The sequence below is a fragment of the Fusarium subglutinans genome, assembly GCF_013396075.1.
Source record: "Fusarium subglutinans strain NRRL 66333 chromosome Unknown NRRL66333_c0000316, whole genome shotgun sequence".
NCBI classification, from domain to species: Eukaryota; Fungi; Ascomycota; class Sordariomycetes; order Hypocreales; family Nectriaceae; genus Fusarium; species Fusarium subglutinans.
In genome coordinates, this window is record NW_023502379.1 from 1 (window position 1) to 17,711 (window position 17,711).

Genomic DNA, 17,711 nt, shown 5'->3' on the forward strand with positions numbered 1-17,711 from the left:
ATATAATAAGTCTATTTAGTAATCTTTAGCTACTAGGTATAGCTACTTAGTATTAATAAAGATAAAGATAAAGGCTTTATTAACTTTATTATAAATTAGATAGAGGTATTAAAAGACCTTATAAGTTACTTAAAATAGGGCTAATACTTATTAAGGTAATAGTAAGCCTTTATTATAGGTATTAGATTAAGTAATAGTAATAAGCTATACTAGCAGTAGTTTATAGAGTTAAAATGTGTAGTTATAGTGCTTAAATTAATAGTATAAATATTATATTACAGAAATTAAGGGTAATTATAGTATAAAGGAGGGAAAGTAAGAGAAAGTAAGAGGAAAAAGAGAGAGAAAAAGGCAAATTAAGAAATAAAGGTTTTAGTATTAGGGGAAAAACTATAAATATTAGCAGACTAAAGCTAGCTATATAAGTTAGTAATAAATTAAATTAGGCCTTAAGGTAATATAGTATAAAAAATACAAGTTAAGGAATAATATAAATATTTAATACTTAGATAAAAATAATATAATAATTAATATATAAGTAAAAAATACTATTTAGTTTATATTTTTAAAATAAAATATAAAATTAAATAAATACTAAAGAGAATAAAGTTATATCCCTGTAAGTAGGTACCCTGCTAACGAAAAAACAGGAGTTAGAGTGTATGCTTCACCCTATCATCGGGTATTCAACAAAGTAAATATTATTATCTTGGCTCAACCGTTGTGGCATGGTCGAGAACTTTGAACCCCCTGCGGAAACATCATATTTCTTAATTTTCTGATCTGCAGGTTACCCGTTTTCGTACGCTCGATCTCAACTTCTCAACAGTCCAGTAACTTTGCAGTGTTTCCGGAATCCGCATATGTCAATTCGTTGTTGCGCATTCAACCTACTTCCGTGTGCTTGTCGAATTGAATATATTGATATGCTTACCCTGTGGTAGTGTGTAATGCTAGACTCGTGTCAGGCATCTGCAATGGTTTCGCACAATATTCAAGTATGTATTCGTACTATCTAGTTATTCGTTATAAGAGATCTAAGGCAAGTGATATAACCGTCCACAGTATTTACCATGTAAATTAATCATCGACTGCTCAGTCGCTATGCTTTGGCAACATTCAGTACGTTGTTGAATAGATGTAGTACGGTAATGACTCGTGTTGCTCCGGCGCCGCACAGTATTCGAGAACTTAGACATTTCGTAACCCCTTGCATTGCTGGTCGAGACTCTTCAGGGTAGCAGTCGTTGGGATCTTAGCATCCAGGCCACGAGCTTCATTATGTTTCTCTTACCACTGAATCAGAACTAGCCGATGTCTCGGAAAAGCAACCGAGGATGGGGACCACAAGCCGCTCGATGTTGAGGGTACTGGGGATTGTGCTAGGCTAATTGAATGCAGTTGATAGCGAAAGCATTGATAGGTAGTGATCTACCGGAAGATCTCCAGTGACAGTTCTCCGTTAAGATGCACGAGCCCATATCCGATATAGAGAGATCTGGCAACGAATATCCAACGACTCGGACGCAACAAATGCGAACAGCTTGAACAAGCTCGATAGCTGCGTGCCTCAACCGTAGGGCTGGGGAGCCCGAAGTTTCAATCAACTGCCAGCTGACGTGAGGACCAAGGATTCCGCGCCATTGCAATTGAACGTTGGCTCGGCTGGAAACAGCTGAGCTTCAAAGCCCGCTACTTGGTGGCCTTGTCTGTAAATTCAACACAGCAAGATACAGTCAGAATGGCGGGCCACAAATCTCACCTTTCACTCGTCCGAGATTGGATAGAATTCAGAACGGAGAGGGACAGGTAATCAACGGACAAGACCGCAAAATACTATGTACGTACCCTGCCTGCGCCCCAGCATCATCAATGTCTCTAACCAGCCAGGCTGAGCAAGCCCAGCCAGTTGTCGGCTCGTTCCAGCTAATTTCAAGCTGCTAAGACAGGAATGGCTATTTTTAGAACATGCGCTTTGTTGTGGCAGATTCTTTGTCGTGTTTCGGACAAAAGACTAACCCAGTCAAGCGTTTTAGCCAAGTAACCTCAAGACAAGGGAGGAATCGCCTGAAAGTCACCATTTGTGATCTTGCCAGAGATAGAGAGGGGAAGTAACACAAACATATGCTTCGTTTTGAGTAATGGTGTCCGATTTGTTTGTTCTTAGTTGGCGGTCAGCAACCAAGCACCGAAGCAGCAATTCGGGACATGGTTAAATCTGACTGCTGACGGATTCTGGCGAACTAGCTACCATGGCCCAAGGTGAGCAGGCTTGCAGTAGGCTCAGCGGCTGATGTCAAAGGGAAAGGATCGTAAGCCAACAGGGCTGGGTGCGGGTACTCCCAAACGAAAGGTGATGGCTGACTGGCCGACCAATTCCTGAGGCAGCCAGACTGCAAAGCCCGTGCCTTCCATTTGGAGGGAAATTAGGGACCATTGCCCGTACCGGACAACGATGCGCAGGGCATGTGGCGGGAGAAAGGGGATGGCGATCTTCCGGCAAGCTGGCGGTTGAAGGAAAAGGGGAGCCAAATGGTAGGTATTTATGTAGCTTGGCTTCTGGAACTTTGCGTTGGCCCCCCACAGAAGCTGCTAAACCACACGCTGAAACAGCAGAGTACTGCAGAGGACTGTGCAACACAGTTAGCAACCACTGAGCAAACGGTAAGCGCCAGGCCCGAGCAGCAATGCAGGTGCAAACCCGACAATTCTCAGCTTAGGCATCGGGCATCTCCTGTCAGTAGCATGCCCCGTTGTCTTTGGATGGACAACAATGCAAAGTGCCAGGGTCCCGTAGTTATCTCCATAATCTGTGGCACTCTAGTTCCTCATTTCAAGGAACTTGGTTCCAGTGAACTGTAAGACGGGTTGGGGAAAAAAAAAGAGGTCGATTGAACGGTGAGCAGGCGAATGCAGATATTGCGGTGGCTGAAGTCTTCGTTATGAGATTTGAATGAAGAGCCAGCCGTCTTCTCCGCCCTGAAATGCTAGCTGGCTTTGGGATATAGGTATGCTGACGAGACGATCTAGCGGTGCTGTACGTACGTTGGCAGCCAGTTACACGTCTATTCGTACAGTGTAGATTGTAGATCTCTCGATACCTTAGTTCACAGCCGCAAGCCTCTTGAGTCTATTCTGCCCGTGAGAGATTCTTCAACGTGCAGAAAGCCAGTAAAGCGTGGCGGCATGCCCATCTCAACGCTCGGCGAGATCAAAGGATATCTGCGCGTTAGTCGTCAACGACTGTGAATCGCCATCAGGGAACTAACTCACCAGCCCAAAATGCACTGCAGTCAGATTCTCGTTTCTGAGAGGGCGGGTATCTGATTCTTGACAGGGATGGCAGCTGGAGATGGGATGGATCCTCGCCCCTCAAGTACCAACTTATGGCGGAGTGGAGTGGCTCAGCAGGCTTAGCGCGAGATGAGTCCCCTATTCTTACCTCTCTTTCTCAAGCTGTGAGCCCGTCGTGGAGCAAAACGAGATTCGTTCCCAGGGCCTTTCATCAAAACATTTTCTCAGAGGAGAGGAGAAAAATAAACCCTGTCACTAGCCTTCTTCTTTGCCTTCATTATCCCTCTTCCCTCCTATCCTCAACTTCATCCTCCTTATCCTTCCCCCGCCGCTCCAACTATCACCATTCTTTTGAGGCTGGCGCCTCAAGTTTCCTACTGTATCTGTTGACTGTTGCTGGGGCCAAGGTACCTACTAGAGCTACCTACCTACCTTACTAAACTGCCACTGCTATTCAATAGGTGGCTGCCCGTGACCACCATTCGCATTTCCTTCCTCCTGTTTCAGCTCCTATCTCGACTAGAGAAAAACTCACAACACCATATTCACTTCGCACCGCTATCGCTATCGCGCATCATTTTATCCGAAGCTCATCGACTAGAATCCCAACAGTGCTGAGCGCCTACGGGAGCATAACTATTCACCATGGCGTACAACGGCCGTGATCAGGAGTATGGAGGACATGCTTTGCAGGACCTTCCTGCTGGCGGAAGCGTGAGTGCACATTCTTTGTCTGTAGCTTAAATGCTGAGCGACAAGGACTAATTCTTCTCCAGCAGTACCACCTCCCCCCCCAAGAGAATGACGAGGAGCAGGGCCGCGGTCTATTGAACTCAGGTTACGACCAAGATCGACTTGGCGCCCGCACTCCCCCCGACCGCCCCGTCTCTGCTTACAGTCTCACTGAGTCCTACGCCCCTGGGGCCTCGTCAACCATGCCTGGCCAGGGACCTACTGGATATGGTGATGGAAGCAGCTTTGGTCAATTTGGTAATCTTGACGCTGCCGCCCCTTTCCCTCGCCCCGACTCTGCCTTCGACCCCGAAGACAGCTGGGTTGAGCGACAGCAGCAGCCTCAGATGGGCGGTGGTCTTGGCCGCTCGAAAACCCGAAAGATCAAACTGGTTCAGGGTTCAGTCCTGAGCATTGATTACCCTGTTCCCAGTGCGATCAAGAATGCTGTCCAGCCCCAGTATCGTGACGCTGAGAGTGGTACCGAAGAGTTCCATAAGATGCGATATACTGCTGCTACCTGTGATCCTAACGACTTCACTCTCAAGAACGGTTACGATTTGCGACCTCGCATGTACAACCGACACACTGAGTTGCTGATCGCCATTACATACTATAACGAAGACAAGGTTCTTCTCGCACGAACGCTGCATCACACCATGCAGAACATCCGCGACATTGTCAACCTGAAGAAGTCGACCTTCTGGAACAAGGGTGGTCCAGCTTGGCAGAAGATCGTTGTATGCTTGGTTTTCGATGGTATCGACAAGGCTGACAAGAATACACTGGATGTCCTTGCCACTGTCGGCGTGTACCAAGACGGTGTTATCAAGAAGGATGTCGACGGCAAGGAGACTGTTGCTCACATCTTCGAATACACCAGCCAGCTTTCCGTCACGCCCAACCAGCAGCTTATTCGACCTACAAACGAGGGCACACAGAACTTGCCACCAGTTCAGATGATCTTCTGTTTGAAGCAAAAGAACACCAAGAAGATTAACTCGCATCGATGGCTGTTCAATGCCTTCGGCCGTATCTTGAATCCTGAGGTGTGTATCCTGCTCGATGCAGGTACTAAGCCCAGTCCCCGATCTCTCCTTGCTCTTTGGGAGGGATTTTACAATGATAAGGACCTGGGAGGCGCTTGTGGTGAGATCCATGCTATGCTTGGCAAGGGTGGAAAGAAGCTGTTCAACCCCCTCGTTGCCGTCCAGAACTTCGAGTACAAGATCTCAAACATTCTGGACAAGCCTCTCGAGTCTTCTTTTGGTTATGTCTCTGTCCTGCCTGGTGCTTTCTCAGCCTACAGATTCCGAGCCATCATGGGCCGCCCGCTGGAACAGTATTTCCATGGTGATCATACCTTGTCTAAGATGCTTGGTAAGAAGGGTATCGATGGTATGAACATTTTCAAGAAGAACATGTTCTTGGCCGAGGATCGTATTCTCTGTTTTGAGCTGGTCGCCAAGGCTGGCCAGAAGTGGCACTTGTCCTATATCAAGGCTGCCAAGGGCGAAACCGATGTGCCTGAGGGTGCAGCTGAATTCATTAGTCAACGTCGACGATGGCTCAACGGTTCATTCGCTGCCACACTATACTCACTGATGCATTTCGGACGAATGTACAAGTCGGGTCATAACATCATCCGCATGTTCTTCCTCCACATTCAACTCATCTACACCACTCTCAACACTCTCTTCGCATGGTTCTCTCTTGGCTCTTACTGGCTTACAACATCCGTCATCATGGATCTTGTCGGTACTCCTAAGCCTGCATCCGGTTATCACGCCTGGCCATTCGGCGACACGGGTACACCTGTCGTCAATGCCCTGCTTCAGTACCTCTACTTAGCCTTCGTCATGCTTCAGTTCATTCTGGCTCTTGGTAACAGGCCCAAGGGCTCCAAGTTCACATACATCGCTTCCTTCATGGTCTTCAGTCTCATTCAAGGTTACATCCTGGTTCTCTCAGCCTATCTGGTTATTCGTGCTTTTGACACGCCCATTGGAGACCAGATCTCGTTCGCCTCGACCGACGCTTTCCTTGACAGTTTCTTTGGCGGTTCAAGCGCTGGAGGTGTTATTTTGGTCGCCCTTATCACCATCTATGGACTCAATTTTGTTGCCTCGTTCATGTACCTCGATCCCTGGCACATGTTCCACTCCTTCCCCTACTATCTGCTTCTCATGTCGACTTACATTAACATTCTCATGGTTTATGCCTTCAACAACTGGCACGATGTCTCTTGGGGTACCAAGGGTTCAGACAAGGCTGAGGCACTTCCCTCTGCCCACGTCACCAAGGGCGAGAAGAACGAGGTTGTTGTCGAGGAAGTTGAGAAGGAGCAGGAGGATATTGACAGTCAATTCGAGCAGACTGTCCGCCGAGCTCTTGCTCCCTTCAAGGAGGAGGAGGAGGTTGAGAAGGCCGATGTTGAGGATGGTTACAAGTCTTTCCGAACAGGACTCGTCGTCAGCTGGTTGTTCGGAAACATTCTCCTTATTGTCTGCATTACCAGCGACAAGTTTGATAATCTCGGATGGGGTGTAAGTTTTCCTGAGACTATGCGATATGTGGTCTGTACTAACAATTTAATAGGAACCTGCCACAGATCGCAAGGCGCATTACTTTCAGTTCCTTCTGTACGCTACTGCCGTGCTCTCGCTCGTTCGTTTTTTCGGTTTCTTGTGGTTCCTGGGCAGGACTGGTATCATGTGCTGTTTTTCGAGACGATAAACCTCGTGCGTACCTACGCTCGTTGTATTCGACACTCACACTTTTCTGGAGAAGCCAGATACGGGAATGTACTGGCACTTGTCATAGTAGACAAACTGGATTTTTGTACCGGATACCTTTGTTATGTAACGTACGCTGGGTTTTGACTATTTGAGTTGATGGAGGGACATCCACAAAAGAGGACGTTGGAAGTGAAGGTATTCAGACCAGACCTGAGTACGAGCAAATGCATCTCTATTTAGTCTTTTTCAGATTGGCATCTGCCCCTGAGGGTTTATGACGCATTTGAATGATATGATATTTTTTTTTTGATAGTTAATATTGCCTGATTGCCTGATTGCCTGTGTTTTCTTCCATCATTGGCTAACTCCTAGGTTACTCACTCACACGACGTATCATGCGTCATTTCAATGGTCCCTTGTCGCCTAAACTTCGGTTTGAAGGATTGGGCTTGTGGCTGGCTGCCTTACGCCGCGTTATCTTATCAAGCATCATCACCTTTTCCACAAAGCACGACTAGACCCTTCTCGCAACTGAGTTCAGCGCATTCACAACCAACACTGCTGCTTGCCCTACATTATCCTATAACTTGCAACTTTCGTCGTGCCTGGGCTCTCTCACTTCAATTTTTGTGATCTCATCAAGGGTCTTTCCACAGCGCATAACGACAGCCCAATCCTGGGCCCCCCACATCCACGATGTTGAAGATATGGTCGATGGTGAGTTATCTACCGACCGCCACCAGCCAGTTTGGCGCTGACAGTGGTATAGAAAAAGGAGCAGAAGGAGGCAGAGAACGCCGAGGGCCAGGCGACGGGTGGCAAGAAGAAGAAGGTGACTGCAGCTCAGCTGCGCGTGCAAAAAGGTATGCTTCATCCTGTCCAGATCTTGACGTGTAGTGGTGTGTTTGGGATGAAGAGGTTAACGCATGCCGCAACAGATCTTTCAGAACTTTCCCTCGGATCAACGATGAAGACAGAGTTCCCCGACCCCGATGACATCCTTAACTTCGTACTCACGATCGACCCTGATGAGGGCATGTACCGAGGCAGCCGCTTTACCTTCGATTTCACCATAAACCAGAACTTTCCCCACGAGCCCCCCAAGGTCCGGTGCCGAGAAAAGATCTACCATCCCAATATCGATCTTGAGGGAAAGGTCTGCCTGAACATTCTACGAGAGGATTGGAAGCCAGTGTTGAACTTGAATGCTGTGATTGTTGGCCTGCAGGTACGGAGTCTGGAAAGAAAAGCGTCTCGAGTTACTCAGACGCGAAACATGAAGGACATGATTGTGGATTAGTAACTAATATGTTTGCAGTTTCTGTTCCTCGAACCCAACGCATCGGACCCGCTCAACAAGGAGGCAGCTGAAGATCTACGAAACAACCGAGAGGGATTCAAGCGCAACGTGAGGACTGCTATGGGTGGTGGAGTAGTCAAGGGCAGGACATACGACAGGGTCCTGAAATAGATTTGTAATAAGACAAATAAACAGGAGTCCCAGGGATGGAAAACCAGAAGGGACGGGCCGTTAAGATTTTGGGACGATACAACGACTTAATGGGTGTCTGAGACAGACAAGCATTTGATAACAAACAGCATCGCGTGGCGTCTGATAAATCCATGATCTTGATTAGGCAATCCTTCAGCTTCTAAACTTCCTGTGTTTGTTGATACTCAATGGCGAGACCTGGGAGGCGGGGTAGAGTCGACCTGAGCTGAGCTTGCGATGCCTGCTCAGGTACAGACGATCCCAAGCTCACTTTAACCACCTAGCCTGCATTGCCTGCCCTTTTTGAGTCAGAGGGGGTCTTTGGAGGGGCTTTTCTCGCAGTTCAATTGTACTCTATTGGCTGGCGATATGTTGCTGCCCTGGCTGCCGACATAAGATCAACGGCTCAACATGAGCATGGCATGGCGTGGCGTGCCTGGCTAGGGGAGGAAAGAAAATACAGGACCTTGACCCTAAGCGATAAAAATATTTAGGTAAATCTAGCCTAAGTTTAGGGCTCTTTTCTAAGTTATTTTAACACCCTATATCAAGGTTCGGTATTTTCTTGCTCCTCGAGGCCTGGTTTGCTTTATGGTCTCGTCTACGCACGTGGAGTATAGACTAAGGTACCTATAACGTGGAGTCTAGAAATCCGATTTGAGCCTCATCCAGGTGCTAAGAGTCCGCAACCCGGAGTAAGTGGAGTTTTAAGGAGTCAACATCGAGCCAGATCTAGACTATCTTGTCTGACATATCGACCGGAGGAAGTGATATGCCCCCGATATGTAGCTCAAGGACCCCGAGCGCGGTGCAGCTGCCGTTGCCGCTCATAGATATGGAGTCGTGATGCTGAGTTCGGCAGGGCCCTATTGGACAAGACGCCTGAATCGGCTGTGGGTTGTTCGTCGGACGATATGCGGCTTATGAGCTCGGGGGAACTAGCAGAACTCCGAAAGCAAGAGGGCCCATTTCTTTTGAGGGTTACCCCGTCAGAGCATTAGCTCCAAGTTAGGATAGCTTTGAGATGGTGTGGGCGAGAAGCGAGTGTTCAAGTTTGCCACGCAATTGATGTCAATTAGGGCTATGATTTTGAGTAGATCTTTGACGAATTGGACAGTGAGAAGAGTAGCGAGATTTTTATAGTGTATTATTACTGCCTATAGCTTTGTCTGGCGCCGCCTTCTTCTGGCGGTCAGATCTATATGCAACGACATCTAAAAACGCACACGGAGAGCTTTGGTGGTTGGACAATATTAAGTCACCGCTAATTGGCCGAAACTTACGTGACTCAAGGTGAGAGAGAGTTCTCCAGGTCTAGGCATTGTCCACAGTACACATTTCCCCTCACTCCGATACGCTCTTAGCCAAGTCGCCTCTACCCACATAGCCCCAGACACATCCCCGCTGCTCAGCGTAGGGCCCCCACCTCACAGTACAAGCCGAAATCGGTCCCCCCTCCAAGCGATGTCCGTTGGAGAGAAAATTAGGGACAGCTTAAACCTAAGTACTTAACCTTTACTCTCGCCATTGCCTTTCTCCCTTTTTCTTCCTCCTCATCTTCTCTCAGACACTCTCCCCTCAGTTCCCAAACTGTCCCCTCACATCCTCACAATGGCTTCTCGCAACTTCACAAAGGCTCTCCGTGGCCCTGCCCGCCAACTGGCTTCTGCTCCCCGCGTTCAGCAGCGAACTTTCGTTGCTGCTGCTCGCTCCGCTGCTCGTGTTGGTGCCGTTGCCCGACCCGTTGCCGCTGGCCCCGTCCAGCAGCAGGTCCGTGGTGTCAAGACCATTGACTTTGCTGGTCACAAGGAGGACGTCTATGGTGAGTTATATCTCCAATTGCGGCTGCTGTATAAATTGGACACCCAATGCTGACAAGTATTTTATAGAGCGTGCCGATTGGCCCCAAGAGAAGCTTCTTGAGTACTTCAAGAACGACACTCTGGCCCTCATTGGCTACGGCTCTCAGGGCCACGGCCAGGGCCTTAACCTCCGTGACAACGGCCTCAACGTCATCGTTGGTGTCCGAAAGAACGGAAAGTCCTGGAAGGATGCTGAGCAGGATGGCTGGGTTGCTGGCAAGAACCTGTTCGACGTTGACGAGGCCATCTCTCGTGGTACCATCGTTATGAACCTTCTCTCCGATGCTGCCCAGTCTGAGACTTGGCCCGCCATCAAGCCCCAGCTCGTTGAGGGCAAGGTAAGCAGAATTACCCACCTACTGTCAGTCTAGGCACAGCTCTAACATAAATCTTGCAGACCCTTTACTTCTCCCACGGGTTCTCCCCTGTCTTCAAGGACCTCACCAAGGTTGAGGTTCCCTCCAACATCGACGTCATCCTCTGCGCTCCCAAGGGCTCTGGCCGAACCGTCCGATCTCTCTTCCGTGAGGGCCGTGGTATCAACTCCTCTTTCGCCGTCTACCAGGATGTCACTGGCAAGGCCGAGGAGAAGGCTGTCGCCCTTGGTGTCGCCATCGGCTCTGGCTACCTCTACAAGACTACCTTCGAGAAGGAGGTTTACTCCGATCTCTACGGTGAGCGTGGTTGCCTCATGGGTGGTATCCACGGCATGTTCCTCGCTCAGTACGAGGTCCTCCGCGAGCGCGGCCATAGCCCCAGCGAGGCCTTCAACGAGACTGTTGAGGAGGCTACACAGTCTCTCTACCCTCTTATCGGTGCCAACGGCATGGATTGGATGTACGAGGCTTGCTCCACCACTGCCCGTCGTGGTGCCATCGACTGGAGCCCCAAGTTCAAGGACGCCCTGAAGCCCGTCTTCAACTCCCTCTACGACGCTGTCAAGGATGGTTCTGAGACCAAGCGATCTCTCGAGTACAACAGCCAGCCTGACTACCGTGAGAAGTACGAGGCAGAGATGAAGGAGATCCGTGATCTCGAGATCTGGCGCGCCGGCAAGGCCGTCCGATCTCTCCGACCCGAGAACCAGAAGTAAGCGGCTATTAATGTTGAATGATAAGATAATTTGTGAGTGGGAGATGGACATGGGATGGGATGTCTAGGAAACGGCTTTTATGAACCACATGAACTTTCTGTCTGTACTTTTAAAAAATTTCCTGGGCTCTGGAGGGGGATCTGAAATTGGTCCAAAAGTTGATATCAGGCTTGAAGCCAAAACGAATACCATTTTTATTTTACGTTAAACAAACAAACCGTGTCGCTTCAATCCGCTGGTGATGTTTAATTCTTTGACATTCGAATATGATCCATTGGGATTTTGCTGACTTTCCCGCGCCTTAAATATGACAAGCAACGTCTAGCGTCAGCTTGGCGACGAGATTGTAACGTTATTCAGTTGCTAAAACAGGCAGCTGGGAGTAGTAGCCGACAACCGGAGCATGACTAGAGGGTTGGTGATACTTAAGATCCTCGACTACGCAGCATAGATAGGGCCACAGCTTGTCCATCTCGTAGACTTATACCTTGAACCCAACCATTCTAACTTACCATTATCACAATCAATATGGCTGATCTTTCAACAACTCCTCCGTTGACTCGTGAGTCAGTCATCGAAGCTCACAAACTCATCAGCCCATATGTCCACTTCACACCCGTCCTGACCAACCAGACCATCACGAAACTAGCTTCAACCCCTCGCACAGCGGAGGAGCTCCAAGGGACTCGTTATGCTGGTAGAACGCCGGCCCGGCCAGTGCTAAGACTCTGGTTCAAATGCGAGAATTTGCAACGCATTGGTGCTTTCAAAGCGAGAGGTGCTTTTCATGCCATCGAGAGGCTGAAGAAAGAACCAGGATGGCTAGAGGGAGGGGGCATGGAGAAAGGAGTCGTGACACACAGTTCCGGTAACACGTCACATACATGCTTTATCCGACGATGATGGCTAATCGTTACAGGAAACCATGCTCAAGCACTAGCTCTTGCGGCTCGAGAGAGTGGTATCAAAGCCCACATTGTCATGCCTGAGATTTCCAACCCCAAGAAGATCGCTGGAACAAAAGGCTACGGCGCTCGCGTTATCTTTAGCGGAAGCACATCCACTGAACGCGAAGCAATGGCTGCACAAGTCATCGCTGAGACAGGTGCTCGACTTGTGCCCCCCTATGACCACCCGGATATTCTCCTTGGACAAGGCACCATGGGGCTAGAATTCCAACAGCAAGTTTCCGAATTGATGACTGCTGATGCCGTCGTCGACGGGCAGAGGAGGTTTTTCCGGGCACCGGTCACAGGGCGGGACAACGAGGCGCCGAGGACCAAGAAGGAGAAACCTGGCCTGGATGCTATCATGACCCCTTGCGGTGGCGGTGGTATGCTCTCAGGTGTTGCTCTGAGCTGCGAAGGCACTGGGATCCGCGTATTTGGCTCGGAGCCATCGTTCGAGGGCGCTGATGATGCAAAGCGTGGATTCGAGTCGGGCACACGAATCACAACAGTCAAGACTCTTACAGTTGCCGACGGACTACGTACTCCCGTGGGTGAGCACCCTTGGTCAGTCATATATGACCGCCGCTTGGTATCGGGCATGTACAGCGTCACTGAGGAAGAGATCCTGGCGGCTATGAAGCTGGTGTTTGAGCGGTTCAAACTGGTTGTCGAGCCCAGTGCTTGCGTCCCGCTGGCAGTGGCACTGTTTGATGAGGAATTCAGATCAATGGTAGAGCGAGAAGCTGGAGAAGAGGGCTGGGACCTCGGACTGGTGTTCAGTGGTGGTAACATTGGTCTTGATGCTGTTGGCAAGCTCTTCGAAGGTAGCAAGTAAAATTTCATGTTGATAGACCAAGATAGAGATGCAGTCCGGACCATAAACTGCGATAGTTTTCATTCTAATTTGCTTGATCGTATATGAAATGCATAGTTCCATATATCTAACTTATCGTGGCTGCATTGCTTTTTACCCCTTGGCCGCGATCTTCACTGAGCCAGTGCTTCATCCATCGTTTTCCTCCACTTCGTGGCGTTCCTCCTCAGCAGGATGATACTAACATAACTAATAATGAGACAGCATATACAGAGAATTGTAAAAACCCACCCAACGTTGATGGCGTTGATCCATGGAGCAGCAACAATGGCACCGATACAACTAAGCGTGTTGCGAACAAAGTTGTTAATGGCAACACCTGAGGAACTGCGCTTACGGATTAACTCTGTGAGCATGGTAGTAGCAACTGACTGTGAGAACCGGTTAGCTAGTGAACCCGAGAGAGGAGGGTATTGTCTTACAAAGACAAGCATGGATGAGACTCCAAAGAAGAATAGGGCGAGACATGGTACTACAGGATGCAAACCGTAGCGAAGCACCCAGCCAAACATGAGTAATGCCAGAGGATAAATGGTCGTCATCACCCAGGCATTCTCCCTCATTCGGTCTTCCGGCAGATATATCAGCTTCCCGTTCTCATCGTAACGACCAGCTTTACGGGCTTCTCTCGCCATGATCTTGTCGATCCAGCGCCCACCGAACAGCGACCCACAGATGTAACCCAAACCGGAGGGGATATACATGAGGCCAATGGAAAGCTGACCGAAGTTGTATGGGTCACGGGAAAACTTCTGCTGGATAGCAATGTTGACAACGTAGAGGGAACCAAAAGCAATCGCAGCAAGAAGCACGGTGATGAGAACGGGTGGAAACCGCAGATAGAGGAGAACCCCCAAAGGATCAATGAGAAAATGTCGAGCAGATTTGGCAAAGTTTTTGGTCTTGACCTTGGCCGAATCTATAGTGCGCATTCGACTGAGTCCCTGAGTCTCTGTAGTAGGCAACGTAGTCTCAGGCTTGCGTTGTAACGTCTCAGGGAGGAAGAAGAGAATCATCAAAAGGACAACGAGGCCGTATATAGCGAGAAACCACATCGTCGCTTGCCACCCAATCTCCTGAGTCAACGCACCACCAACAATAGGGGCTATCAGAGGTCCTAACAATGGACCAAGGTAGAATAGACTCATAGCTTTGCCACGCTCAAACACCTCAAACAGATCGGCGATTGAGCCTGCACCTGTCGAGTGAGCACTTGCGGAAGCGCCACCGGCGCACATGCGGAAGACGACAAGCATGGTGATATTCTTACTAATGGCAGAGAGGATGGAGAATATGACAAAGAGTGTGAAGGAGATGAGATATATAGACCGACGGCCAAACTCTTCAGAAAACGAGGACCACCATAGGGGGAAGATGGCCATGGATATCATATACAAGGCGACTGACAGGTTGGTCACAGTCTCAGAAGTGTTGAACTCTTTCACCAACACGGGAAGGGCAGCTATTCTTGTCAACTCTGAATGAAACCATAATTTCCTCAAGGACTTACGATAGACAATAGTCGAGCCTAAAGGTGCAGCAGCAGTGGCTAGTGCTATGATACCGGTGAGAAACCATTTCGTCGAGTTCTTGTAGTCAGGAGGATACGCAATCTCAGGCACCAATGCCAATTTTGCAAAAAGACCACGCCTCTTCGACCTCGGAACAATAGAAAGAGCTCTCGAACGTGCAGATGATGCTCTGGACTGAGCACGCTTGGTAGATCGTCGAGTATCTATATGTCCCAGGGGCTCACCGAGCACGACTGGCTCAATGGTATCTTGAACATCATGTTCCGATTTGATGGAACTCGATGCAGCAGTTCCCGGACGTTGGCCGTCTTCTTCTCGCTCAATATCGATCTTTTCATCATCATCAATGTCTTGCTTTTTCTCTGCAGGTTTCATTGTCACAGCGGCCGGGCCCGAAGATGTGGAGAAGCCTCGGCCGAAAAGGTTGCGGTTATCGGGCCGGAAAGGGGACGGAAAGAGGTTTTCAAGATTGTTAACTATGAGATGATTTGGTATTCAGATATAGAATAGCGATATATTCAGAAACATTGGAGCACTTGGCAAAAGGAAGAGAAAATATGAGAAAGGATTGTAAAGGACCAGGGACAGTGACGTGCGGAAGAGTGATTCCGCCTTAGAGATGAATAATAAGGGAATCAACCATCCTAGCACTTCAAACAATGCCGACTTTTGCGAGGAGAGACAAATCACCCTGCTTCCGGTCCTGATTATGACCAATAGTTCTATTATCTCTGGGTACTGTCCGCGGGACCACACCGAAGAGGGGGACGCCGAAGACGGTGCCGACGATAACTAGGTAACAGCATATGGGGTTTGTGTGGGATTAACGCGGAGATAGTCTGGAAGTTGGCGATATTACGCTGTGAAACTTTCTTGTCTATTTTTATACGAGAATGTCGCGTGTGGCGGAAATATATGAGATTATTGTATATCGAACTATGTTTTATGAACTGGACTCGGGATAAACAATCTGAGTCTTGGATAACGCGCAATATATAAGTAACTGCAATTTAACTAGTTGTTGCTCATCCAAAATACCTAGACAATGCTGGATGAGCACACCCGTTTCATTACAATATCACAATTCGTAATACGAAAAGACATTTCAGAGTAACGTTTCAGCGGAGCCATTGAGTTACAGTCACTCGGTCAGCCAGAGAAGGCCAGTTGGGATCAAAAGAAGTCAATCAGTGAGTGTGACCTCAAACAGCCACATGGAATTATATGTAGGTAGAGGTTTGGGATCGGCCGATATCGCAGGGCGTATCCTCGAAAGCAACAATTTACTGCTACCTGCTACATACATAGATACAGACAAAAGAGATTCCATCATTACAGCACGAGTAGTCTAATAGCTAGGGTTTGGGTTTTAAATATAATAAACCGTAAACCTAATTCAATTACTCAACCTTGAAATGTAGACCATGTGACGGCTGATGAGGCTCATAATGGCGGGGTGCATAACTACCAGCGGGGCATAGTCATAGTTTAAACATAACCTCACCTGAGTCACTTTCATACATTTGTGACTACCTACCTACAACCTCACTCTCAATCTCAACCTCATCCCTCCACCTCGCCACTAAAAATGTCTCTCACAAACGCCTCCCCCGAGGCTGCAGCTAGCGCCGCAAAGACAGCATCCTTCACTCTCGCAACCCTCCCAGCCAGCGAGCGCAACAATGCACTTGAAGCCATCCACGCTGCTTTGACGGCCTCAAAAGACGACATCCTCGCAGCCAACGCCAAGGATCTTGAGCTGGCAAGGAAGGCTGCTGACGAGGGTAGTCTCAGCCAGGCTCTTGTGTCGCGATTGGATCTCGGAAAGAAGGGAAAGTGGGAGGATATGCTTAAGGGAATATTGGATGTGAAGGATCTGAATGACCCAAGTAATTCAACCGTCATAAGACCATAAGACTTGTGGAGCTAATACTATCTCAGTTGGCCAGATTCAGATGAGAACAAAGCTCGATGATGATCTCATCATGGAGCGTGTCTCATGTCCCATCGGCGTCCTCCTCATCATTTTCGAGGCCCGTCCCGAAGTCATCGCCAACATCGCTTCTCTTGCTATCAAGTCTGGAAATGCTGCCATTCTCAAAGGTAATGCCATGAATTATCTTCAATGTCACAATATCGGCTTATTTGCTCACTCTTATCTCAGGCGGGAAAGAGTCTACAGAGTCCTTCGTGGCCATCTCAAAAGTCATCTCATCAGCTCTTGAGACCACAAAGGTCCCCAACTCAGCCATCCAGCTCGTCACAACCCGCGACGTCATCTCCCAGCTCCTCGCCCAGGACCGCTATATTGATCTTGTCATTCCTCGTGGGTCGAATGAACTTGTTCGTTACATCAAGGAGTCCACAAAGATTCCCGTTCTAGGCCACGCTGATGGTCTCTGCCATATCTACTTGACAGCCTCTGCCAATAAGGAAAAGGCTATTACTGCTATTGTGGACTCCAAGACAAGTTATCCTGCTGCCTGCAACGCTGTCGAAACCCTTCTCGTGCAGGAATCGGCTCTGAATACCATATTCCCTGCTGTTGCATCCGCTCTTGCGGCCAAGGGGGTTTCCCTCCGAGTCGATGAGCCCAGCAAGGCTGCCATTTCTTCTCTTTCACTGGAAGGTGTTCAAGATGCCACTCCCCAAGACTATGACACCGAGCATCTATCTCTCACCATTGGCGTAAAAACTGTTTCCTCTATTGATGAGGCCATCAACCACATCAACACCCACGGCTCTCATCACACTGACGCTATCATGAGCTCTGATTCTGTCGAGGCTGAACGTTTCATGAACGAGGTTGACTCAGCTGGTGTATACTGGAATGCCGCTACTCGTCTTGCCGACGGCATGCGTTATGGTTTCGGTACCGAAGTTGGTATCAGCACAAACAAAATTCACTCTCGTGGTCCAGTCGGCCTTGATGGACTGACTATTTACAAGTACAAGATCAGAGGCGACTACCAGGCTACTGCTGAATATGGAGATGGAGAAGGCAAGAAGCCCTGGAAGCACGAGAAGTTGTCCCTTTAGACAACTGCTTGCAAGAAGAAAAGAAAAGAAGAAAAGTCGACGGCATATCACGGAGGCGTTGGGTAAAGTTTAACAGCTATAAAAATAGCAGGCTGTTCAAGTCAC

At 48.7% G+C, this 17,711-nt stretch overlaps 5 protein-coding genes across 5 annotated transcripts; 4 read left to right on the forward strand and 1 right to left on the reverse strand.

Moving 5' to 3' along the window:
• Positions 1-3,939: 3,939 nt before the first annotated feature.
• On the forward strand, positions 3,940-8,235 carry FSUBG_13172 (chitin synthase; the record flags this gene model as incomplete). The annotated part of the gene is made up of 5 exons (XM_036678036.1): positions 3,940-4,008; positions 4,071-6,572; positions 6,625-6,693; positions 7,534-7,992; positions 8,083-8,235. The coding sequence occupies 5 exons, from the start codon at positions 3,940-3,942 to the stop codon at positions 8,233-8,235; spliced, it is 3,252 nt and encodes a 1,083-aa protein (XP_036531350.1).
• A 1,632-nt stretch (positions 8,236-9,867) lies between these two features.
• FSUBG_13173 (ketol-acid reductoisomerase mitochondrial) lies at positions 9,868-11,211 on the forward strand (the record flags this gene model as incomplete). Its single annotated transcript, XM_036678037.1, has 3 exons — positions 9,868-10,078; positions 10,146-10,456; positions 10,516-11,211. The coding sequence occupies 3 exons, from the start codon at positions 9,868-9,870 to the stop codon at positions 11,209-11,211; spliced, it is 1,218 nt and encodes a 405-aa protein (XP_036531351.1).
• A 528-nt stretch (positions 11,212-11,739) lies between these two features.
• On the forward strand, positions 11,740-12,996 carry FSUBG_13174 (threonine dehydratase; the record flags this gene model as incomplete). The annotated part of the gene is made up of 2 exons (XM_036678038.1): positions 11,740-12,079; positions 12,131-12,996. The coding sequence occupies 2 exons, from the start codon at positions 11,740-11,742 to the stop codon at positions 12,994-12,996; spliced, it is 1,206 nt and encodes a 401-aa protein (XP_036531352.1).
• A 152-nt stretch (positions 12,997-13,148) lies between these two features.
• Positions 13,149-14,942, reverse strand: FSUBG_13175 (quinidine resistance 3; the record flags this gene model as incomplete). The annotated part of the gene is made up of 4 exons (XM_036678039.1): positions 13,149-13,224; positions 13,267-13,406; positions 13,458-14,497; positions 14,546-14,942. 4 exons carry the CDS (start codon positions 14,940-14,942, stop codon positions 13,149-13,151), a joined length of 1,653 nt encoding a protein of 550 aa, XP_036531353.1.
• Positions 14,943-16,155: 1,213 nt separating this feature from the next.
• On the forward strand, positions 16,156-17,606 carry FSUBG_13176 (glutamate-5-semialdehyde dehydrogenase; the record flags this gene model as incomplete). Its single annotated transcript, XM_036678040.1, has 3 exons — positions 16,156-16,456; positions 16,509-16,670; positions 16,732-17,606. 3 exons carry the CDS (start codon positions 16,156-16,158, stop codon positions 17,604-17,606), a joined length of 1,338 nt encoding a protein of 445 aa, XP_036531354.1.
• Between the last annotated feature and the right edge of the window lie 105 nt (positions 17,607-17,711).